General features: G+C 39.8%; 2 protein-coding genes across 8 annotated transcripts in view; both read left to right on the top strand.

Annotated features, from left to right (window-relative positions):
- The first annotated feature begins 223 nt into the window (after nucleotides 1-223).
- Nucleotides 224-4843, top strand: il12ba (interleukin 12Ba). Of its 4 annotated transcripts, XM_077578060.1 has the most exons (8): nucleotides 224-1631; nucleotides 2175-2262; nucleotides 2350-2631; nucleotides 2711-2816; nucleotides 3800-4032; nucleotides 4123-4295; nucleotides 4440-4561; nucleotides 4713-4834. In XM_077578060.1, the coding sequence occupies exons 2-8, from the start codon at nucleotides 2175-2177 to the stop codon at nucleotides 4762-4764; spliced, it is 1056 nt and encodes a 351-aa protein (XP_077434186.1). In that variant the 5' UTR covers nucleotides 224-1631; the 3' UTR covers nucleotides 4765-4834. The 4 variants fall into 4 exon arrangements, with proteins under 4 accessions (XP_077434186.1, XP_077434187.1, XP_077434188.1 ...); XM_077578061.1 differs by lacking the exon at nucleotides 224-1631 and having other exon boundaries at nucleotides 2025-2262; nucleotides 4708-4843; XM_077578062.1 differs by lacking the exon at nucleotides 224-1631 and having other exon boundaries at nucleotides 2025-2262; nucleotides 4123-4229.
- Nucleotides 4844-14962: 10119 nt separating this feature from the next.
- Nucleotides 14963-25961, top strand: part of LOC144059248 (transcription factor COE1) — an 83244-nt gene continuing 72245 nt past the window's right edge. For 2 of the 4 annotated variants that reach the window (XM_077578198.1, XM_077578200.1), the window contains exons 1-6: nucleotides 14963-15620; nucleotides 16259-16415; nucleotides 17113-17176; nucleotides 17853-17908; nucleotides 19564-19637; nucleotides 20856-20924. In XM_077578198.1, coding sequence (XP_077434324.1) covers nucleotides 15487-15620; nucleotides 16259-16415; nucleotides 17113-17176; nucleotides 17853-17908; nucleotides 19564-19637; nucleotides 20856-20924 — 554 coding nt within the window. In that variant the 5' untranslated portion in view covers nucleotides 14963-15486. The remainder of the gene's footprint in view (nucleotides 15621-16258; nucleotides 16416-17112; nucleotides 17177-17852; nucleotides 17909-19563; nucleotides 19638-20855; nucleotides 20925-25961) is intronic. The other 2 variants (XM_077578196.1, XM_077578199.1) reach the window with 2 other exon arrangements.

The raw sequence follows: 25961 nt of genomic DNA, 5'->3' as shown, positions 1-25961 counted from the left end.
AATAGTCCAAAAGCTTAAGAACAACATTTTTCAATGTACAATGACTAATAATTTAGGGATGTTCTCCTCTGTGGTCCATAATATCCTCCAGTGGGTGACACTAACAGAAAAAACAGGATCCTTCTTTATCTATTCTTCCTCTTCTTTTTTGCACTCACTCACACAAACATGGTCTCCCATGCAGGGAACTGAATCCACGCCAACCTGCGTCATAGGTAAGTGACGGTACTACTACTACTACTATTCTTCCGCTTCTTATAGTACTATCGGGGGAAATGAAAATGAAAAGGCACTACTGGTTTACTACTTTGAGCTGAATGGACTTGGCACAGTGAAGGTTACCTTGTCGTCTTACACAGAAATCCATCTTGAAGTAATCTGGACGCTAATCTTGCCCATCATTGGTGTCTGTTATGTATAAATGTGTCCATCCAATCTTACAAATCACTCCCAACTACATCCTAAAACCACTGCTGCTGACTGGTTTGTTTGACTTGTATGTGTGTGCGCAAGTGTGTGTGGGTGCATGTGCTTGTGCACGTGACTATGTTTGTGTGTACATGCGTGTGTGAAAAAAGTTGAGTTTTATTGAACGACCTATGACTACTCACTCTGACACAGCCCAAATCATCGCAACATGACATTTCAATTCTCGGCCTCAGAGCAGATCCAAACTAAAAGAACAATAGGTATGAATAACTGTTACTCACCACCATAGAAAATGAAAATTTGCAATATGAAGACTAAAAAAAGTGAATGAAACCACTGTTAAAGCAGTCATTTTGAAAAAGGATCAACTCTGTGTATGTCTAAAATGTCAGTTACTTCAAGGTATCGGTACTCGCGACGGTGGACGATATCAGTATCGGCTGCACTCTTGTGGCCATTTTATGATGAGGAACTACAAATTAGAAGAATAGAAAATTGCCATTAATTTAATGGGATTTTTAAGGGAAAATGTTATATTGGGGACTATATATAGGTTTTTCTTTAAAATTATCTATAGTTTTTTTTTTTATGTAACGTATCAAAAGTACCCTCTGTGCTTGGTATCAGTATGGCTGTTGACTCAAAAGTTGAGTACTCGTACTGGTATCATTCTGAAAACAAATGGTATTGAACTCCCTAGTTATATTAAGCTACATAACTCATGGCTCACCTTAGGGATGGATACAGTCAAATGGTTGTGTAATTTACGTCTATTTAGTAAGGTTGAGTTATCAGCATCATCTTAAACCGTACACATCTTGGAATTTGTCAAATTAACAAATGCCTTATTAAAGTTACAGGTTCCATTGTACTTAAAAAAAAAAGAAGCCCTTTCAGTGAGTGTGGTGCTGAGGCATTACTCCAGGCTTGAAATATTCTTGCTTATGAATGAGATCATTAAAGGCAGCAAGAAAGGAGAACAATTTGTCAGTGTGAAAGTGAACGTGACTGCAATCCACACAAGAGTGTTAATGCTATGGTGGAAGTGACAAAAGGTTGTTAAAATTAATAGTGCGCTTGACAACTTCAGTTCCTCAGGAGTTTTCTGGGGAAATTTGTATATGAAAGGTCACTCTCCTGTATAAAAGTGAGTGGACAATTGCTGTGATTGCCAATGCATCGACATCAAGATCAAAGACGAGGTAAGATGCCACTCGTGACAACTTTTCATAAATGCAGGATGTAACTGTCTATGTTTATCTCAACAATGAATGTGTTTTACTATTAGATTTATCAGTTCTGGTGCTAACATTTGTATTCATAATGTCAACACAGTGGAAGTTGAAAGGACTCCCACAGAGTCCATTTCAATACTTTTTCCTGGTTTGGAGTGGAATTAACACTTTCTAAATAGTTAACCAGTTTACACTGTGGCAGAGTTATTCAACTTAGTTACTTAGCTTGCTTTGAGTAACTCTATGCAGAGTTGGTTTAACACTAAATAAATTACCTCTGTCAAATAACTCCAACACTGACCTCCATTTAAATCAGACAGTGTTAAAAATACACTCTAGGGGGTTGAAATCAACAAAATGTTAACACTCCAATTTTTGCTGTGAAGTGATTGCTTTGGATTGGAGTTATTTATTCCTAGAAGCAATGATATTGAGCCCATTAGGGAAAAAAACAGGCCAGCAGGTCAGGAGGATATCTTTGTGCATAAATAATATCACCTTTCCATACAGATGAATCTAATTGACTTCAGCCTTATGTGTGCATTTCTGCACGTGGGTTATCAAAACCCACTGAACTCCTGGACACTCCAACCGAACGGTAGGTTTGATCATCATGAAAGCACTTCTGGTGAAAGTTTAAATGATTCTCTTCTTAATATTTTTGCTGTGTGTGTTTTTTTTTTAGTTTTGGTTTTGGAAGTAAGTGGTCTGCGGGTTCAACAAGCCCTCAAATGCTTGCACTCAGCAGAGGGATTAATGAATGGCGATGACAAGGATATAGTGTGGAAGAAGAACGGTAAAGAAGAGCCACAGAGGGGTAATTCATACCTGGTGCAGCTAGAGGAGAGTTTAGGAGGAGGCAGGTACAGCTGCTACAGCAAAAACGGATCTCTTCTCAATCACACGCTCGTCCTGATTCAAGAGGACAGCACCGAGAAAAGCAAGATTCTGATGAAAACGGATATGGGTAAGTCACTTTGTAATCACCATAAACAGTATTTCAACTCACATGAAATGTTTGTGTTGATATGTCTCCGCATGTGTAGAGGATTATTTAAAGTGCTCAGCTCTGAATTTCGAGGGAGCATTCCATTGCTCTTGGACCTGGGACAAGACTCGTGTTGGAAAAGTGGCACTTATCAGAGCTGGACGGTAAGCTCACACACTGAAGCCATGTTTCCTGTGGCAACGTCCAATAATAACACACTGCTCAGACTCACTGCAGCGCTGAGAGGAACAGACAAAAATATTTACTTTACGAAGCTGAAAATCATTTCAGGGTGAAGGGTGCATCTTTGGATTCAGTTCCACGTTAAAATAGTCATAAATGATGATGAATGAGTTAGTGATAAACCAATATGGTTTTTCCAGGGCCGATACCGATTATTTGTAGTCTAGGAGGCTGATAACCGATATTTCAAGCCGATATTCATTTGCAGTAAAAGAGAAAATATTAGCGTAAAAAACAAACAAAATAACAGTTTTTGTTTTAATTTTTAACATAAAGAATAGACAGCTTTGTTTAAAAATTATTACAAAACTTGAAGGGAGCTTCCAGGGCCATCAGCATGTGTTTGAAGTTTTCCAAAATGTCAGCATAATTTCTTAATTGTATTTAATTATTTTTTAATATTTAAAAATAAAAAGCATATAGGGTGTTCCCAGTGTCAGCATCATCTTTTATTAAGTGGAAATTTAAATAAATCCATAAATGAAAAGTTCCCTGTATTTCAATGAGCGACAAATGCATGCAACATTGCGAATGTACCGGTAGCTACATCGTGGTTTTCGTCAGGGTTCGTTTCAAAAGATCTTTGCAGACAGTGAAAAATTGTCTTAATATGTTTGAAATGTCTTTCCGACAAGTAAAAACTGTCTGTGAACATTTTACAAATCCTGACGAAATCCCTACATTTGCTACGTTCGCAAGCATTCACCGCTGAGTGAGATGCCAGCTTTATCAGCCTACAGATTTGTAAAAAGGCCGATGCCAATATTTGTCAGAATGCCAGATATCGTCACCAATAATCGGACTGGACGATAATCGGTCTATTCCTAGAATGAATGATACCAAATGTTCCTGGCAAAATTTGGGAAGCAAAGATTCTGAATCTACTTTTGTTCCGCTTATTCAGAGGCTTAGGTGTTGCATGTTCTCTGGACGCCAGTGGTCAGCATTGGACGTGCTCCTCTGATCAGAGTCACGTCAGCTGCTCAGTGGATGCCACCGGGGACGGGATCTCCTGTGTGGACGAGCGTCACTGCGCATTTGCGGAGGAGAAACAGCAGATCTTCCTCACAATCTATGTTAAGACTGAAGAGTTCCTGGTGGAGAACTACTCCAAACACTTCTATTTGTCTGAAATTGGTAATTCTCTCTATCTTTTCCCCAAGACCTCCTGTCCTAAATGGAGTCTCACTCGTCTTTTTTTCCCCTTCCTGTGCTTTCCTTTAAAAGTGAAACCTGACAAAGTGAAGATCAAGAAAGTCAGCAGCTCGATGATAGAATTGGCTTACCCGGGGTCCTGGAGCAGTCCCTACTCTTGTTTCCCCCTCACCTTCCAGGTTTCACAGAGCACACATGGGTGTAAAAACTGTGACAATCCCTGTGATAATTTAGCTAATGAAGAGGTAAGGATCACATAGTGGGCTATGACTACAGCTGTAAAGAATGGTGTGTAACTCTTTTAGATACCACACAAGTTAGGGTTAGGTTTAGTGTTAGGGCTGGTGTTAGGTTGAGATAAAAAAAAAAGTGCTTTATCTCTTTATCAGATCGTGACGGTGAACTCCTCAAGCACTTGCCAGTTTGAGGTCAAGAGCAAATCTAAGACCGTCTGTGTTCGAGCCAAGGACGCTCTCTCCAACTCGCAATGGAGCGAATGGAGCCACCTCAGGTCAGTATCTCGGCAGGAATTGTGACCATTTAACCGAGCTTTTGAATGTCCCACTGGTTTTTGGTCTATAAAACCTGCTATGCAGCATTTTTTCCCCCTGAATAATTTAAGATAAAATACTCATTTGTTGACTATTTCTACTTTAGTACAGATTGAGGAAGAAGCAAAAAAGCAAGATGATGAAACATGCCAGTGGAGAATGATGTTATAAATTAAAAGGAACACCTGAACATCTGAAAGAAACAATATTTATTACTGTATATTATTTATTCCTGTACATGTTTGTTTTTGGAATAAAATGCTGTTTGCTTATGTAATTGAAAATTGTCTGTCTAATTAATACACAAGTAACTCTGCACCACAATGACAAAATACAATGGCTCCATTTTGTGATGAATGAATAAATGAATGAATGAATGGTTTGTTTCGGCTCCATACATAACACAGAAAACACAAAAATCCTTCCAAACAAATCAATTAATAACCACACAAAAAAATTGACTGAAGCAACAGGTTTATTGTTGCCCATCCAATCCTGTCCAATGAATCATTGAGAATCACAACAGTGCAAATAAATACTACACTTATATTACAATTTCTAAATGTTTTGTATTATATCAAGGGCACTATAAGCATGAATAAATTCACATTTGGCATTTTTCTGAAACCCTAACTGAGAAGTAGACAGCTTCAACGCATCATCAAGTACACTCCACAAATGTACACCCAAAACTGAAACACATCTGCATTTTATGTTGGTCCCCACTTTACATGTTTCTACAACAACAACAAAAAGCATTTCAAGTGTTTTCAAATACACGATATCCATGAATTTGAAATTACCAGACCCTTTAGAGAATTGACTCGTTGATTCTCTGTAGCCAACCTTATTCATTGTTCTAATTGCTTTTTTCTATAATTTTATAATTAAATTAGCTCTATGTTTGTTTTATATGTATTTGCCAAACTTCAGCGCAATATGAGATATGACACAACACAAGAGTATACTTTCTTATTTATGAAATCCTTTTTACTTCATAAAAAATAGCCACTGATCTAGCTAATTTCCGTTTGGTGTATCCTGTATCTGTGGCTTCCAACACATTTTATGATCAATAATCACACCCAAAAACTTTGTTTCAATAACTTGTTCAATCTCAATACCATTTAAATTAAAATTCATATAACAGTTGATCTGTGTACTACCAAACACCATAGATTTAGGAGTTGTTGTTTTTTTATCACTAAATGCTTATTACTGAACTTATTTGAATCAAACCATTTTTAACACGATCAATTCCCTTTCTACAGTTTTTATTATCTGACCAAAATATATTTGTATCATCAGGGAACGTTACAAATTTTAATATATTTGAAGCAGTGCAATTATCATTTAAATAAATTATGAATAACTTAGGTCCCAATACTGAAACCTGTGGAATACCACAGATTACTCTTCTCAGGTGTGATTCAGCATTATTTATTTTTACACACTGAAACCATCGCAAGCTTCAGTATTGTATTGAGTTTGCTAATCAGGAGGTTACCTCGTGCACATGCACGGTATGGACATTTTCCAGGTTATTTTTCTGTTCCTCATTTTCAAACCAGATTGACCAGTATGTGGCAGTTGATGAAAATTCCTCTTACAGGTTGCAGCTATGCTCTGTGTTATTTGGAAGGGGCTGTGGCCTGTGTGGTGTTTTAGCCACTAAGTGTCAAAAGAAATACATACAGTAGTACAGCCTTCCTCAAATGATAGACACCTCGGGCCATATCAGTTCAATAATCTATCTATCTATCTATCTATCTATCTATCTATCTATCTATCTATCTATCTATCTATCTATCTATCTATCTATCTATCTATCTATCTATCCCTGTAGCTAGCAAGTCAGCTTTTCAACATTTCTCCAAGTAGGGTTGCAAACGCTCATCACTGGGGTGTTACCCTCAAAGATACTGGTTTTATTACCTTGACTCTTGGATTATCTAACCTGGGATCATATCCATTCCATGTCTTTTTGCCACCGGGGGAAAAAAAGTGCACACAGTTAGACTAAAATAAGACAGATGAATAAACCTTACACTTTGGTGGGCAGAAGCAGCTTACTACTAAGATACAACAGCTAGTAGAAGTATACAGAATCAATGATTGCAAGAAAGGGGACATTATAGTCAGCAGACCTTTATTTAGACGTAACGCGTTGAACAATGTTAGCTTCAAGATAAAGTACAAGTGACATTTATTGTACTTCCAAAACTAGTTTATTCAATAAGGGAAAAAGCCCAAATGAAGTGCAGCATACCCACGAAACAGAATGACACAATAGAATGGTCAGTAAGGAGGAAGTAGGGAACTCTTCCCTACCTGGAAAAGCAGAAGAGGTGAAGCAATAGTGATGTGATATGTCTCAGATGTCTAAGCGAAAAGCATCATGTTTAAGCTTTTAACCCCTGCCCGTTATTTTGTTTTGATTAAATTCTTGTAATTTTTGCCAAAATCAGGCTTTTCCTTTGAAGTGTGATAACTTATTCATTTATGATTTTTTTTTTCACTTTCTACCGCTCAAAATGTTCACTGGCATCAGACCTATCTATACATATATAGTTTTATTTTGGTTTTGTTTTCCAATGCCCCCTATGGACAATAATAGCAGTATTATGCTAACAGCAAAATTAACTATGCTGTATATATATATATAAAATACGATTCTAATTCAAATATTTTATATGACATAGTTAGAGGCTTGAATAAGACCATAAGTCATAACAATATAATTTTTTTATGCATGCCCAGTTTTTACACAATGGCATATTTTTTTCACTGTCTACCGCTCAAAATGTTCAGTGGCATCAGACCTATCTATACATATATAGTTTTTATTTTTTTAGTATTTTTTATGCCCCCTATGGACAATAATAGCAGTATTATTCTAATAGCAAGACTAACTATGCTGTGTATATATATATATATATATATATATAAAATAAAGGACTAATTTGAATATTTCATATGACATAGTTAGAGCCTCAAACAAGTCCATAAGTCAAAACAATATAATTTTTTTATGCATGCCCAGTTTTTACACAATGGCATTTTTCTGAATAGCACAAAGTTCTTGTAATTTTGTCCCAAATCAGGCTTTTCCTTTGGAGTGTGATAACTTAGTCATTTATGAAAACTTTTTTTCACTTTCAACCGCTCAAAATGTTCAGTGGCATCAGACCTATCTATACACATATAGTTTTGTTTTTTTATGCCCCAATGGACAACAATAGCAGTATTATGCTAACAGCAAAACTAACTATGCTGTATATATATAATGGATAGATATAAATCAAAGTAAAATATTCATATGACATAATAAGATCCTTGAATAAGTCGTAACAAGATATTTTTTTCTTTAGAATAAGAAGGTCAAAGTCACAATAACTGATTTTGTTGACAGAATTTATGAGTAACACTTAATATGCAGAATTCATGAACATGCAACACCAGTTACTGAAACGAAGAACTACTACTAACTAAACACCAGAACTACTTTTTTTTCCATTTAACATTTCATGCAATGGGTCTTGATGTGTTTTTGCAAATATAAGTTCCACATTTTGCGCAAGACGTTTGAAGCTCGAAGTGGCTTTGTGCAAAGGCCACATTGTTTGCGCTTAGACGGGGGTCCAGCACGCTGCTCTGCATGCTCCACCTGCTCCACCAAGGCTTCGGCAGAAGGCTTTGCTTCCTATTTCAAATTTTCAGGCCAAATTAGAGCCTTGCCTAGTTCCTCAAGCCGCTTGAAGCTTTTCTTATGGTTCGCTGTATGATGCCCTAGTTGGAAAACAAATCTAACGCAGTTTCAGAGCTGCTGATTCTGGCTACTGCGTAGAGGGTTGCCCCGGGGTTAGGAATGGGATGAGGGGAAATAATGTGTGGCCACTTCGTGAGTAGGATACCATAATAGTTTTTAATTTTTTGAGAGACACTCACTAATTTCTTTGCCCTGATCGCCATCATTTTCATCATCCTCTGCCTCCCCGTCGTGTTTTTTTGCATTTGTGGGCAGTACCTTTGTATTTTCTTGTGCACACCTGCAAATATGCATGCCTAAATAGACTGAAAGTGAGCTCAGACACATCAACCCCAAACTTTTTTGTAATGCCAACCGTTTTTTTATCACATTCATTTTGACCAATCTACACAAGCAAATTCATTTATTAGCCTATGGCGCCACCTAGTAAATTTTGGGTGTTAACACTCTCAACACACAAATTCCTTTATTTTCATATTTATGACTCGTCAAAGAAGCGATTGCATCAGTAATCACGGAAAATGCATTATAACACATCAGGTTTACAGCATATCAAAAACTGTGATTTATAACGGGAGTCAATGAGCCAAAATTGGGCATTATTACAAGAATTCTTTGATGAAACACAGAAAAACATAAAAAAACAGAAAATGGACAAATAACACCGACGGGTGGGGCATTTCTCACCTGTCCTTCTTCTTCTTCTCTTCAGTCAAATGCTGGTCTTTACATGCTAAAGCTGGCAAAAAGGTCCATGTATACATCAGCCCTTTTATCTATATTGCACCACTGTACACCAATGGGCGGATTTCATTACTGGTTCTTAAAAAAGATGATTCTATATAACACCATGCATTTCATTAGACGTTATAGTTTATTCTATTATCCAAGTACCATTTAGTTCTCATTTGGCAGTACTGTACACAGAGCCATTAGCTAATTGATGGTTTCATAGAACCTCTAAGATTTAATATTATTGGTGTATGCTGTACTTTCAATCTTTGCATGCAACCTTAATTTTTCTGAAAGTGTAACAATTGAATGAATCTATTTCAGTTCCAGTGAATGCATGTGAGAACATTAAAATGTGCTGTACTAAAGGGTACTAAATTGTGGATTTTTTAACCTATTTGATGGTTTATTAGAGAGACAATTTGGTAGATGGAAATCAATAATTGGCAGCTTAATCATTACCATATGAAATGATTTCCATAGGATGCATGTTTGTATTTTGTGGACGCTGCTGTATTCCTTGCAGTATGCCCTGATCATTAGACGTATTGACCGTGCGATTGGGAACTTGAAGAAGCCACCCTCTTATCTGGATACAACCAGTGGAATCCGGTTACTGGGAGTCGCACATTATCACATGGGCTAGACAAAGCTGCCCTCCTGTGTGGGGGTGGACCAAGAGACTATAAGAGTAGGAACCATTTTGGACATATTAGACCTTCTTCCGCATGTGGCAGAAAAGGGTCCACTGCCTTGTCTCAATCTTTCTGTTATCCATTCAATAGCTCAACTGAGGTTTATACCATTTTCAAGCTTATTGTGAGCATTAAAAATAAAGGGACCGGTAGGTGTTCCCCAGAATGTTTCAATAGTTAATATTAATAATATATAATCAACTGGTCACTATGGTTTATATATGCAAGGTATAACTTTTTGATGCATAGTACACTCACTGGAAACTTTTGTACGTGCAAATTCACAGTGTAAACAGGCTGAATATCTACATCTTTGTCGATTTTTTTTTAAGTGGTTATAAAATAGTGTTTTGCTTGCCTGCTATATCATTACCTTAATAATATAATATATAGGACATGTTTTTCAGTTAATGAGCATGGGATCTTGGAGGTTTTTCAATCCGGTTTTAAAACATTGCACAGCACAAAGTCAGCCATGTTGAAAGTTGTTGATTACATTATCCTGGAGAATGACAAGGGCAAATATGTCACACTTGTTCTCCTGGACCTTACAGCAGCTTTTGATACGTTGGATCATAATATTCTAATTTCAAGATTACAGCATGTTGTAGGTATCCATGGTTGTGCGCGTGAACAATGCGCGTACGTCTCGGTAGCTCAGAGTCCTGTCTTGCTCCCCTTGTGTATGGTGTGCCTCAAGGTTCAATTCTAGGGCATCTTCTTTTTTCATTATATTTACTGCCTCTGGGATACATCCTTAGAAATCATGACATTTATTTTCACTGCTATGCTATGTCCCTTTAAAAAAGAAGGATGGTGACTACCTAAAAAGTCTTCTTGCTTGTGTTAAATACATCCAAATTTGGTTGGCTTTACATTTTTTAAACTTTAACAAAGACAAAACAGAAGTAATAATATTTGGCCCAAGTGCCTCTTGTGAATCTATGGAGCCACAAAACTGACAATAAGATTTGGTATTAGGAAGAAGAAAAAAATAATTGTGGAAAAAGCTGCAATGACATTGAAGCAAGTATTGGCATTGTAAAAGGTTGTATTGAAAAATAAAATACAGACATAAAAAAACTGTATTTTCTTTAAGCATATTTTTTTGTATTATGCTGTCTTTTTCAATGTGAATGTGCAGATATTTTTTTACACTCTTTTTTTCGAGTGTCACAGGTTTTCAGTTTCAACTGTTTTTTATGAGTTCCTGGTGAACTTGTATCCATGAGTATTGCCTTTAGCCAACAGAGGGCGCGCTCTCCTCTCTCCCCTCCTGAAATGCTGGAAGGCGTTCTCACGCTCAAAGCCCCGCCCCTAATCCCAACCCGCCCCCCACGTTAAAACACTGCCAATAAATTGAAACAGAAAAAAAAGAGAAGTGAAACTGAAAACCAGAGACAAACCTGTGACACTTGAGAGAAAAAAGAGAGTGTAAAAATGTCTGCAGATTGGCATTGAAAAAGACAGCATAATACAAAAAAATATGCTTAAAGAAAATAGTGTGGTTTTTTTTATGTATGTATTTTATTTTTCAATACAGCATTTTACAATGCCAATACTTGTTTCAATGCCAATGCAGCTTTTCCACAATCACAATTCCCCCCCAATACAAAATCTAATTGTCAGTGTTGTGGCTCCATATGAGTCCCCTTCAGTCGACCTAGGCACACTAGCACCTTATACAAAGTAATTTATTTCTAAGTTTGGTTTTAAGGTGAACAGTGGTTTTATGTTTGACCAACAAATTGGTGCCGTACTAAAATCAAGCGTTTTATCACTTAGACAACTTGTTAAAGTTAAGCCTTTTCTTTTAAATGAACACCTTCAAATTTTGATCCATGCTTTCCACGCCTGGATTATTGTAATGCACTGTATTTTGGAGTTAGCCAGTCTTCTATGGCACGTCTTCAGATGGTTCAAAATGCAGCTGCTCGCCTTTAAACTGAAGCAGAAAGAGGGACAACATGACCCCGATTTTAGCCTCCCTCCACTGTGCATTTTAGAGTCCATTTTAAGATTCTTCTATCAGTCTGCGGCCCAAAACTTTAGATTAGTCTGCCTTTTAGAATTAGACAACCCCCCTCACTGTCCACATTTAAAACTTGTCTTAAAAACATTTTTTATTCTATGGCCTGTAACACGGCATGAGACTCAGCTCTTTTAGTGCTTATTAATTTGTTTTACTCTGGTATGTTTTATGTTTTTATTTCAACTGTCAAGCTATTATGTTTTTATGTCCACTGTACAGCACTTTGTCTTCAGCTGCTGTTGTTTTTAAAGTATTTTATACATAAAGTTGAGTTGAGTTTAAAAACAAAACAAAAAAAAACATGAATGTAATAATACTTTCGGTACAGGGATAGAATTAAATGTTTTGTTTACTATAGTCAGTTTTAACAGATTTGGCCGACATCCTGATTCTTGAGCAAATGTTTAAGGCATTTTTAGAGGTCAAATTGTGATATTATTTGAAGAGGATGATGATGTACACGATTAGAAAGACCTCACCAGCACCATTGACTAGTAACTAACTATTATCTTGGTGCTTTAGCGTAAAAATGAATGACATCTTTATATCCACCAGGTTCCCCGTTTGATGTCTCCAAACGGGATCAATTATATGCACAGGTTGCTCCCTCAAATTCACAAATCATATTGACCTTGGCCACATTGGTTCACCCTGTTCATTAGTTTGACGAGCATTTAGGAAACTACAATTGACATGCATGACTTTTATTTATTTATTTGTTTGTCTGTTTGTTTGTTTATATATATACATTTTATTGTTATTATTTTTCAACCAGTTCAGGGTGTACCCCACCTACTGCCCGAAGCCAGCTGGGATAGGCTCCAGCGCCCCCCGCGACCCATGTGAGGACAAGCGGTTTAGAAAATGGATGGATGGATGTTATTATTTTTTTGCAGGCTGCTTAAATGCGCCAGTCACATGACATTTGAGAGAATCTGATGCTGACAAGAGGCAAATTATGATTGCTCTTGCAATGTCCCGTCTGCGCCACTAGATGGAAACGTTGCTCCAAATACCCTTGAGGGGGTTTTTTGTGTTGCACTTTCAAACGCTAGTAAATACTTTTGTTTTTTTATTACAGTATGCGTAAATACACTCTATATTTTCATTGACTTGCAAAATACACCAATTGACTGTATTATAACTCTACATATTAAATAAATAAGAGCCTGCACTAATCTGCATATTAAAAGCGCTTACATGCACACTGCATATTTGTCTCATTTTATGGCGACAAGAGAACATATTGTTCGACGCGAGAGGCACTCTCATAAACATATGTCTGAGTTTTACAACGGGTCATTTTACGAGTCTCCAATCCAATCAGGCCATTATTATCATCTGCCCAACCTTTTTGATATACGACACATCTGGCGGTGCATGCGGCCGTTCGCTCTAACAACTCCTTTCTGATCACTTAGCTCCTTCGAGATGAGTTTTAACGCAGATGTTTTGATGGCCCTTCCCATATGCGCTCACACACACATGCACACACGCACACTGTTTGACACATGCTTTGTTCCACAGCCAGAGATAGAGTGTGTTGCCAACCTTATGTCTGCGTGGGTGCCACGGAGTTAGAAGATCACAGTGTTGGGGATCATCAGGGCCCAAGTGACATCTCTGTTTATGGAGGGCGATACAGTGATATTTGGGCTAAGTGTGTGTGCGCTACACGGATATAAATATAGGCACCCATGGGGCCTTCGCTGACCCGCATGCCGACCGAGGCAGGCGGATCTGGAGAGCCACAATCAAACAAATGTGCTGAAGGATAACTCCGACCGTGTGCGTGTTTGTGAGTGTGTGTTGCTGTTATTCATCAGCATTGAGAATATTGTGTACTCACGTGGGGAGGCGCTCCCATTTCTCCATCCACAGCAGGAGACATAAACAGATAAAAGAAGACATGATTGCTGCTTGTTTAGACTTCAAACTGGAACATATTACGAAATGTTGCCATATGTGCATTTTGCAACTAAACTCATCATTTAGAGGGCTGCCATTCTGCTTATCATTTTTTACTCCACTCATTAAGGAAGATCAAATCATTATTCATTCTTAGTTAAGTAATGCATGTATTTATGTATATATATATGAAATTTTGAAATTTACGAAATATACGCTCAATATAGAGCAAGACATTAAAGACCTCTCACAGTACGATTTACACCTAAGAAGCAAGTTGTTTAAAAAATAAAAAATACAATAAAAAAGCAAGAGAGGCATATTGTTTAAAAAAAATCTGATAGTGTCAAACCTGGGTATATAATTTTTTTTATAAATGCAAAAATATTTGCTCCAGGGATCTCATTCAGGCGTGTGTGTGTATGCATGGCCAGAGTAAAATCCTTCTTCAGGAAATCACTTTTGAGTGTTGTGCACATGAAGTGTGATGCATTTCTTTCTTGTTATTCCGTGTCTGCACTTATTTCTTGGCTTGCGGCGATGCTGTGGGACAACTATAAGACGCAGCACAGATGAGCTGTAATCCTCACATTCATGTTGCATTCACCACTTGGTCCCAAATGATTTATGTCCCGCATCAAATCGAAGCTCTCTGTTCTCTCGCTGTCGGATTGAAACAAAAAAAAAATGTGCACAACGGCTTTGTTTCCTTTTGTTTCTTAATGAATGCAATTTTTTTCGAGGGTATATGCAATTTTTAATGCGGTTCGTGTCCTTTCTAATTAAGAGTATATTTGTGTATAAAAAATAAATAATGCACGCACATTAAATCAAAATAAAGTATAAATAACGCAGCCTAATTTTCTGAAATTGGAACCTATATTATTCAACTGATAATTTGTCTAATCTAACTGATGGACACGCATGTTTTTTGTTTTTGTTTTCTGACATTATAGCCTACTGTCGTGCACAAATTCCAAGACTGGAGCGTGTATCATACACCCAGCATAAGCGCACAGTGGGCGCGTACGCTCACGCGGTGCACAGCTTCTGACTAAGTGGCAGGGGCGGGACATTGCAAGTGGTGGAAATCCGCAAGGGGGAAGTTTGAGGGCGGGAGGGGGTTTCCAAGCGGCACGCGGGTCTCGTTGCTGGACAGCTGATTGTCCGTCTTATTAACCGTGTTGGGGGGGCGTTGCTGTTCTCCTCGTAGGCCACGCCCCCCTCGCCCACTCTTCTTCGGCGTGCCACGGAAGGTCTAAAGTGATTCCTCTGGGAAGAAAAGAGCGCAAACTGCGCGAGCTGGAGCTGCCGAAGAGCCGCAGTCGCCGTAGCCGAGGACTGCCTCCTCATTTGCGCCGGGGAAGACTCAGTGAATAAAGGAACAGAGGGAAGGAGTGATGTCACCTGGGTGTTTCTTCCTCGCGTGGACTGTTTGTTGCCAAAACTGACATTTTGCATTTGTTTTTTGTCAGCTTGCACCTTGATCCGCGGGAGTGTCGCAGCCTTGTGTTCTCTCTCTTTCACTGACACGAGCTGAACGCTGACAGCCTCTCGCCGCTTCCACATGTCGCATCTTTTGTTGACTTTGAGAAGCGCTAAAGTGAAATAGAGCGCGCGACACTTCGCTCCGGTGACAGCGCCTTCAAACGGAGGAGGGGAGAGAGTCATAGGCAGACAGTGGAGAGGAAGAGAGAGAGAGTGAGGTAGAAAGAGAGAGAGAGCGAGACGGCGTGAAGGTGCGTTTTCATGTTCGGCATCCACGAGAGCATCCACAGGAGTGGGAGTAGTATGAAAGAAGAGCCCATGGTGGCCGGCATGAACGCGGTTCGGACATGGATGCAAGGTGCCGGAGTGCTGGACGCCAACACAGCCGCCCAGAGGTGAGCCCGAGGCGGCCTCGTGCGGCGGGCTGGGGCGGGTTGGAGGGGAGCGCATCTGCGGCGTTTAGAGCCCCGCGAGCCGGTACCACTTGAGACAGGCAGAACGCGGTCCCAGAGGACACAGTTGTTGGATAACCAGAACCACCGCTGGCTGGCTTTAGGACTTTCTCATTTGATCAGCTTTACACCCAGCAGGATTTACGCGCGGGGTGGCATTTCGGCATGAAAATGCAGCTCACGCCAAGTAACTTTAGGCGTGAACGCTTCAAATGTCAACTTTTGCTTTGGAATTTCATGGTGATAAAGTGTTGTTGTTTTTTTCTTCTTCAACGCGCATGGAATTTATAGAGCTGAGTTATTTGGGATTTGTTGTCACGACCAAAAGTTAAAATTCATTATTTTTATTGACTGTGGGCCTTCATGAAATCAGCGTTTTTAATTGACCATAATTGTCTTTTATCGTTATAGTTAATAAATTAATAGTTTAAACATTGCTTCAACGTTATTTAATTTAATTACAAATGCATCTTATTTAAAAAATGAGAATGTCCATGGGATTTAAATCCCGAATTGATTTGAATTGAACTAATTTATAACGGGGGCTCCCGGCGCTGATGCTGTGCCTGTCGTGTCCGCAGCGGAGTGGGTCTGGCCCGGGCACACTTCGAGAAGCAACCTCCTTCCAACCTGCGCAAATCCAACTTCTTCCACTTTGTGCTGGCTCTGTACGACCGGCAGGGTCAGCCCGTGGAGATTGAGAGAACCACCTTTATTGATTTCGTGGAGAAAGAAAAGGTGAGTGCAAACATTTTGTGAGTTTACATATTAAAAAATAAATAGATAAAGAAAAACTAAAGTTTATCGCGCTTTAGATTTCACCGAGGCGGGGATGCCTGAGTGTAGTTTAGCCGGCCTGTTTAATCAAAGTAATGTATTAGCGAAAATAAAGTGCAGACTGTCACAGCAGGCATCGTTACAACTCAATGTTCATGTGAGTTTTAACACTATAGCTCGCAAAGTTGGTGCATAAAAACCCGAGTGGTCACACGTTCACATTAATTAGGCTTTATGGAAACATTTTACTGCACTTTTTGGTGCTGCCAAAAAACACATTTAATTAAGTAAAAACGAAACGAACGTCGTTTTTATTGAATGTAAATTTTATTATTATCTTCTATGCTCGGATAGAAATTAAAGATTTAAAGTGATTATTTTGCTGGTTCAAATATGATACATGCTTGTATTTTGTTTATTTTTTTATCCTAATGTTATTTTATACTGGTCAGCATCTTCGGTGCGCCATTTTAATATTTTAAATCATGTTATATTTAATAATAATAATAAAATAAACACCTACAAAATGAAAAATAAAACTACTTTGTGAGAGAGGGATGTGACGTAATTTAGAGTCTTTAAAAAAAAAAAAACGTTAAATGAAACATGTTCCCCTTCGTGTCACTCCAAGCTGTTAATTTTACATTTTTATTTGTAGGAAACGACAGGAGAAAAGACCAACAATGGGATACATTATAGGCTTCAGCTCCTCTACAGTAACGGTGAGTTTCCTTTCCGGGATTTTGATGCAACAGACAGCGACTGAGTGAGACATTTTGTATCTATACTTTGAACACTTAAAACCGAGCACAAAAGACGTCCAATATTTTGTGTAGTCAGATTTTTTCTTTTTCTTTTTCTTTTTCTTTTTCTTTTTCTTTTTCTTTTTCTTTTTCTTTTTCTTTTTCTTTTTCTTTTTCTTTTTCTTTTTCTTTTTCTTTTTCTTTTTCTTTTTCTTACATGTTTATTTTGAAAAGTGACAAGAAGGAAATTGATTTAAAAAAATAATTAAAAACAATTATTCCTTAATTACTGTTATTAATAGATGTGCTTTAATAAAGCCTACAAATTTCAATATCTTCCAGCAGGTTTCCCAATAATTTGAAAGCTTTAATTGTATTACAATTTGGAAATGTGTATTTTTTTCTATTAAAATGTGGATGTATAAAATTCATACATCAGGATCTTTTACCCAATTTTCAAACAAAGTTGATATATATATATATATATATATATATATATATATATATATATATATATATATATATATATATATATATATGCGTAACATTTAAACACATTCACCTTTTCTTAAGTGCTGAAAAAAATGTAACGAATGCATTGTTACTTTTCTTGGGATGTTAAATCTTAAATAAGAACTTCCTGTCTGTTTCACAGGGATCAGGACAGAACAGGACTTATATGTGCGACTAATTGACTCCATGACCAAGCAGGTGAGATTTTCCATTTGACTATACTGTAAATTTAAACTTTGCAGCAGTTGCACACTTCTACCGGTCTTAATTCTGGACCCCCCCCACTACCCCTACACCCCCCACCCCCCACCCCACCCTGTGTCTGAGACCCTCAACTTCAGCACTGCACAGCCAGTGTGATAAACGACCTGTCTTACCTGTGGAATACATTTACGAAGGCCCGAGAACGTAGAGGACATGTGTCCTCCTATACTCCACCGCTGCTTATAGCAGCCAGTAACTGGAATGTGGGATTTTATAAGCATCATGTGTGTACATGTGAGACGTGTACGTGAGTGTGTACAAGAAGTGCAGGAGTGTGTTAGTGTTGGGGAGAGACAGTGATGCATGCCAGCTCACTCTTTGAGGACCTTGACCCTCATTTCCTCAATGTGAAACAGAATAAACTCAATGCCAGAGTGTGTTTTGGCCAATCACATAAAAAAATACACATATAGGCACAAAAAAGTGTGGAAATTTGTTGTTAACATGAACTAACACGACTTGCAAAACTAACATCTTTAAAGGTCATTTGCTATCAGGTGACATTGGGCTTTACACTAAAAAAAGGGCTTAGAGTTTATTTTGACCTGATACTAGTGTGTGTTTGTTTACTATGTGTGTGTGTGCGTGCACGCGCATGTTGATCGTGGCCCCGGAGAGCATGTTGAGTGGGGTTGCAGGGGAAACCAGACTACAATTTTGGACGCTGTGCTATACGGAGCAGATGGTGCACTATACTCCAGTCTGGCAGCCCAACTGCTCACTGTACACCACACGTAAACATAAACATACGTGCACACACTGACACACATGCGCACACAGGACAATGCGACATACACACACAAATGCTTTATTCCTTGTTAGAACAGAGTGTTCAAGAGGAAACACTTCCCATGTTACATACATTTAAATGCACACTTATATTTTTATCTTGATCCCGCTAATAAAAGAATAATCAATTAAAATAACTAGGGATGAGCGAGTGCTAATATCAAGTATTGATAGTATACCAGTATAAATATTTGTTATTTCAAGGTATCGGTTCTCTCGACAATGACCGATTGTGGCCCTCGTGTGGCCCTTTTATAAACAGGATCTAAAAAGAAAACACGTCTGTCAGAGGCCCATTAAGATGTACAAGCATATCTTATAATTGGGACCTTTTCTGGCCACTTGATTACTTGTTTTATTTTTATGTACAGTATTACTTATTAAAATTATTTTTGGTGTGTGCTCTATAAAAAACATGCACTTTATGAAAAAAAAAAATCTAATGGAAAAGGGACAGTCATTTCATGCAATTTTAGTAAAAATGCTATATTTGGATAATTATTTATTTATGTATTTTATATATAAAAAAATCGTATTTTTTCACTAATGTTTAAAAAAAAAAAAGGTTTTCCTTGCCCTCTTGTGGTTCGATCAGGGCATATCGTATGTCAACTGTGGGCATGTGAAGCCCTTTGAGACTTTTTTGTGATTAAGGGCTACATAAATAAACTTGACTTGACTTTTCTCGACTTGACTTGAATCAAGGTACTTGATATCAGTATCAATGGGGGGGGGTGTGGGGGGGGGGGGATTAGTGTTATAGAACATCCCTAAAAATAACTGTTTTTGTTTTACTGCAGGCGATTATTTATGAAGGCCAGGATAAAAATCCAGAGATGTGTCGGGTTCTGCTGACCCATGAGATCATGTGCAGGTAAGAGGAAGATTATTTAATCAGCATTTTAGTCTAGATTGGGCCTTTTTTTTTCATTGAAGGTGTCTCTGATGGAGTAAGGAGACGGCGAATATATAACGAGCAGTGCCAAATTGCTATAGAAATCTTATCATTTTCTTCAAAGTGGGTTGGGAAGATTGGCCCTGGCCTATTTCTGTTGGTAGGGGTGTGAGAATGCAAGTGTGTGTGCATATCCTTCTCATGTTCAGCTAATTAGGACAAGGAAAAGCTCATTACTCAAACCCATCCTCCTTAGTGTGCGTAACACACGCAGTTTGCATGGTCCTGACAGTGAACTATGTGCCGAGCAGGACACACGTAAATGCATTCACACACTCAAACGCACTCAGTGTATCAATAAAGGTATCACACGGCCGATGACCAGCTAAAAATACATGTGGGCTTACAAGTCGAAATAAATGGCCTGTGGCACTTCCTGGTTATCACACAGGGCAATTTGGACCACTTGTTTTCATATGCTGCAGGAAACGGCCTGAGATCAGAAATCTGATCTGGCTCTGCGAGCCTCCTGTCCTGGGGGACGCAAGAAAGTAGGGGGAGGGTCACTCCCCTCCCTGCTCTCTTTTGTGTGTTTCTCCACCTCCCGTCATACACCACTAAAGCAGATGCTCACATGCAGGCAGATACAGGTACACGCTTGTCCCGGTACTGTATGCCGGCGCAGGGAAGAAAAAGTGTATTTTTGAAGGTGGAAAGAGATGGGCGGGATGACAACACACCGTTACATTGTGCTGCAGTCAAGTCACTGGAAAAAGGACTCGTCACATCAGTATGCAACCCCCTTTTACCCAGCATGCACTACTCCCCAGGTCCGGTGGGACCACTCTGTGACCCACTTCTGAGGCAGAGAAAGGAGCGAGGCGGGATAGAGGGAGGGGATGAGCTCTGAGGAGGAAAAATAGAGAACACAAGATGTCTGCTTGTGTGATGTCTGACAGAAATGGAGCTAACCTGAGTCCTCAATTGTGATTCGAGTTGCTCTCGTAATCCAGTTCACCACTTTCGCTCAGCTCGCAGTCCACCCTGTTGATCCCGCCAATACAATAGCGGCATGAGCCTGGTCTTACCTAAACAAGCTCAGGGAAAGCCTGATACAAAAAGTCTCACACCCAAGTCTCATCCCTGCTGCACATTCTTCACATTTGACTGGCTAACTCCTCTCTTGTCACCCCACAGTCGATGCTGCGATAAGAAGAGTTGCGGAAACAGGAACGAGACCCCATCAGACCCGGTCATCATCGACAGGTAGGCAAAAACTGATCTGTCGACTTGTCAGACATGTCGCGAGTTGACATTTCATAAATCCTCAAATCTGGAGAAATTGTCACACGGCGCAGACGCGTGATTGGTCAGAGAGAAGCAGTTGTTTACATTTCAGCAGCCATAATCGTCTCTGTGAGCAAAATGTGTGAAGCAGTAGTAAATACCATTGCAGCGGTATGCGTGTGTGTGTGTGTGTGTGTGTGGTCACACACAATGTTTGAGTGGTTTGCTTGATGACTTAACTGATGAGCAGTTATAGAGTTACAACTCAAGTCGGATGTGTGTGTATTGCCGGTTGTTTTTAGCACACACTCCTTGCACTATTTTTTCTTCGAGTGGGTGCCGATCCTTCTGTCATCGTAAACTCCAGATGACTAATGCAGCAGCTTGCCTGATTTACACTTAGTAAAGGAGGAAACCAAACAAAAAAAGGAAAAGCCGTGCTTGTAGATTTACAGTCTGGCCTCTGTTGTTTGGCATTCTTGATCATGGTGATTATTCTTGTATACTTTTTTATCTTGGCATTGAATCATTATTACTAATGTAAAGGGGAAGTCAACCCCCAAATTTTAAAGTCATAATTCTCACTTTAAAGTCAGAATTCTGAGATTAATAAAGTCGAAATTCTGAGATTGAAGTGTTAAAGTGAGAATTTTAGTGTCTATTTGGGCCCACTCTGAATAGAGTAAAATTTACTCTACTGTGTATTTAATATTGTGTTTATAGAATATGAATTAAGCATTTCAGGGGTCGGCCATTTTGCCACGTGCCGTTGACTGAAAATTACATCACCGTTGCTCAGGGCTCAGGTAACAAACAATCACGGCTCCCCTGTTTTCTGTGCTTGGTCTTGTGACATTCACACATGATTGGTTGTTACCTGAGCCCCGAGGAACTGTGATGTCATTTTAAGTCGACAAGTGGCAAAATGGCCGGCCCCTTAGATGGATAAAAATGGCTGGATTTTAATTCATTACTCTTATTCCACAAATGTAACATTAATCAGAGTTTCATGTTTAGACTAGTGAGGTCACATATAACATATTATTGTCTAGAAATGTTTAAGGTTGACTTCCACATTAATTGATATTCCACAAACACAGTATTAATCAGAATGCTTTAAATTAGTTTGGCGTTGACTTCCCCCAAATTTTCAAGCACTGCGTTTTCTGATCTGCATTCTAGCCAGGTTAAAAAAAATACATATTTGCTACTTGAGTTTTTATGTTGAGTTGACATGTACAAGAGTATGTGCGTGTGTTAATGAGGCAGTGACCTGTGCTATCTGATGAACACAGCTGTCCTGTTCTCACTGCTGCTTCGTCAAAAGCTACTCTTTTACCTGTGTATGTGTGCGTGTGTGTGTGTTTGTGTGCGAGCGCCACCCTTGTTCCGCTCCAGTGAAGCGGAAGGCCTCACCTCAGTGCTCCCTGAGACAGCTGCACCCCAACCACATGGCTTTAGACACCTCGCCTGCCCGCCACTCTTTGGCCCAACCATTTTTGTTAGCGTGCGTGCGTACTTGTTGAATTTCTCATCAGCGTAGCCATTAATCATCAACTTGGCCTGCAAGTTTGGGGCGCACAACCAGCAAAAGAGGCCGTGGCGCCGCCTTCCCCGAACCGAGCGTGCCACGGTTGCGCCATGGCATTACTCCCCTGACGCTTAACGGCTCAGGTGTGCAAGGCCACATTAAGCAACAACAAATTAGCGCAGGCGGAGGGAAAACAACGGACATAGCTCCGCTTTCCTCTTCGTGGACAGGAAATTAGGTCAGGTGTGAGGAGTGTGATTTGGGGGGTGGGGATGGTCGCTCAAACTGAAGACTGAAGGGGAATAAGAGGGGGCGGGTTTATGGGTTTACATATTTAGCACCTATATACTCTTGGCAGTTGTAATAATCAGGGATTCATAAACAAACAAACAACTGTGATGCCAAAGTTGACTCAATTAACTTGAGCCCCCCTCCTTCAAATTTATAAAGAAATAGCATCAGCAGCCCCTCTCCACCCTTGAAGTTATTTAGTTTGTTAAATAAGGGCTCGTTAGCCCGCTGCTGTTTCGCAGAGATGATTAGATTTTACAGCCCTAATTAGCTCGGCTAGCTCAAACTCTTCTGGAAGAGTAATGGGTCTTATTGCCTAATTAGCTCTCTCTCGTTAAGATTGGAGAAACAGGCCACGGCAGCAAAACCGCAGGAATGGGGAAAAATAAAGGCAGCTAATGAGAAACTTATTTGATTGTTAGCAGAACAAATCAGTACAGTGTGCATCTCAAAGCGCTCTGGGTACTGCGTTTTCACGAAGAGACACCCTGCAAGAGAATGTGTTTGGACATTTAAGCATCTACAGGCAGTTACATAACTCTGATTTGTAGGGGCTGGACTCCTGATTCGTTTAGACATCAGCAAATAAATTCCAGTTGGACTTGTAACTTAATATGACGTCTTTACGGGGAGAGGACATATTTCATCATACGTTTTCCAATGCAACATTCAGCATTGTTAGCAGATTGTTCTAACTTTGTAATTTTAAGTTCAAATGGCTTACCTTAAGGAGAATCTCACATTGCTTTGTGGCCAACAGTAGAATCTTATTGCTCATGTTAGTGTTGTAAAACCGTGGTAAATAGCACTTGAGCAAACATCCTGAATGTTGGATGTAGCTTGCATGCTACTTGGTGTACTTGCTAGCTGCGGAGACCACAGATATATGAGGTATAGAGGAAGCCGTGTGTTTGGCTCCAACAAGTTCAGTATAACGCATTGAATTCTTTGCGATTTTGAGGCGGATTGGTTTGTTGTCATTTGTGTCAGATATGTCATTTTATAATCGGGACTTCCTGTTCAACAGATAGCAATGTCTATGCAGATGGCCACTTGACTGACATGTCATGTTTTGCTAGCTTTTTTCTAAATGATTGTGTAGCATTTGAAAATGTTTTGCGCAACTTGGCAACTTGTTGCGTTGTTGCCGTTTGAACTAACAACCGGGAAGAAAAAAGCCCCAGGATCAACATACGCATTTGTGCTTTACATCAAATCGCCATAGAAAAAGATTCAGAGCGTTGTCAAATAGAATGTGTATGGACTCCATACACATTCTATTTTAAGATGCGTCACCTGGTGTTCGTTCCCACATGGTTTCAGTCTGTAACTGTCATAGAAAGTGAACTTGCGCCTAAAGTTACCATGTAAACACAACGCTGAGTCCGGAAATTATGATTTGATTTTGTAAATTTGCCTTGCCTGCCTGAACGTATGTCCAAATCACTACCCATTCATAATGGTTTTAAAGATTATATGTTGAGAAGTTGGAGATGTCCACAATCCACTCTGGTGTTACTTTGGATTAGTTGAAGTATCTTGTTTGTTTTAGCCTGAAGGGGGCTTTCATATTTTGGTGGATTCAATGGTTTATTTTGGTAAATGTGAGTCAGGGGAAGGTGAGATGCTCCTGTGCACCTCTCTATGTCTTCCCCAGGGAAACATGTGGTCCACTTTAGCCTCTTACAGAAACAGGATAATATGAGGGGGAGCCCTTAACCCCTTCACCTCCACTTTCAGCTCTCCTCATCACTCCTGCTTAGCACGGGGTTAATCGTATGCAGACACTGCCAGTCACTCCGTGCTTTGCCTGGATGGGCCTCACATCATCAACACATCTCACCCGTGGAAACCTTTGCTATCTTTTTGCATTGCTCCCGTCCATCCATTTCCTGCTCTTTCTCAGTAATTTGATTGCAGACCAATCTGTCAGCCCCGCAGGTCCATGTGTCTCCTCTTGCCACATACCACCTGTGTGCCGAAGGCCCTTTCTTGCCTGTCCAGCTCCCAGGTTGCTTTCCGCAGGGAGTCCCCCAGGCAGGCTTCCCCTGTGTGGCCAGAGATAAAGATCCATAGGACACCCATCTTTCCAGTGGCTGTGTTTTGGAGTGTGTGTTATGAGGTTGCCATGTTTACACGCACAGGCAATGTTATTTCAGGTTAATTGCTGTTTTCAAGTGTGTGCTCATGGTTGTTTGTGTTTGCGCACACTCCTGCGGCCCGCTGTTGATGTGGCCCATTTCCTCACATGCGCGTCTGTGCTTGTGTATCGGCGTCGATGTTGCTTGTTTCCCTGGGAGTGTGTGCGGTGATAGAGGCCATTTCCTGGCGAGTGTGTGTGTGTCTTGAGTGAAGAATGTCGGGCAGGAAGTGCTCCTCCCGGGGAGCATGATGTCATGGCGGTTTCCTGTTCTGCCATTGGAGTCGCACCAGATTTGTGATCACCTCCTTTGCTGCTTCAGGACTAGAACTCTCTTGGCGACATATGCGCGAGGAGCAAATCCTCTTGGGAGTCAGCCATGTTTTGAAAATGTTATTTTGCACGCGTGTGCATTCTGCCGCTTGTTTGTCACTCTCCTGCTAATTGTCTCTCTTTAGTGGGGAACCCCCTCATTGTTTTGGTTGTTGTGTTTGGATGCACTTCCTGAGGTGAGAGTTCATGTGTTGCCTTGGCTGAGCTAACGTGCGCTAGTGAATAATGTATTTCATTGACTTTATGTCAGCTCTGCCAGCCCCCCAAGCCGAGCCCACCCACCCATGTTTAATTCATCCGTCTCATTTGTGTGTCCGCGTGTGCATGTTTGTGAGCGCACACGCTTGCGAATTGGTGTCATTTAGAGGCCCAGTCTGCACCTGTCCAGCCATTAGCCCACTCCTAATTTGCATTTGATGCTAATGTGGTTTACTGGCAGCGCCTTCCGTTGCTGTAGCTTAGTTTCACTTTCATATCCATAACTGTGTCAATGAGAAGGTGAAAACATACTTATTGTACAGTACATACGCCTGTCATACCCTCTGCATCTCACCTCAATGACGACAGCAACATAATTTCCTTATTTCATATTTGTACTATTATTGTCACTTCAAGGGGATGCCAACCCCAACATTTACAATAATATGTTTATGCACCCTCACAAGCCTAACCACGGTCAGTATAGTTTTGGAATTTTCATTTTAGTTAGTTTTCATTTTAT

Source organism: Vanacampus margaritifer, chromosome 10 (assembly GCF_051991255.1).
Source record: "Vanacampus margaritifer isolate UIUO_Vmar chromosome 10, RoL_Vmar_1.0, whole genome shotgun sequence".
NCBI lineage: Eukaryota > Metazoa > Chordata > Actinopteri > Syngnathiformes > Syngnathidae > Vanacampus > Vanacampus margaritifer.
Note: the sequence above shows the minus strand (reverse complement) of the source record. Positions and strands in the feature narration are given on the sequence as shown.

Bases quoted from the DNA above. Each gene is read 5' to 3' on its own strand.
- il12ba (XM_077578060.1), top strand. From the start codon at position 2,175: ATGAATCTAATTGACTTCAGCCTTATGTGTGCATTTCTGCACGTGGGT. The intron at 2,263-2,349 runs GTAGGTTTGATC...TTTTTTTTTTAG, and splicing joins CTGGACACTCCAACCGAACG to TTTTGGTTTTGGAAGTAAGT. The intron at 4,296-4,439 runs GTAAGGATCACA...TCTCTTTATCAG, and splicing joins ATAATTTAGCTAATGAAGAG to ATCGTGACGGTGAACTCCTC.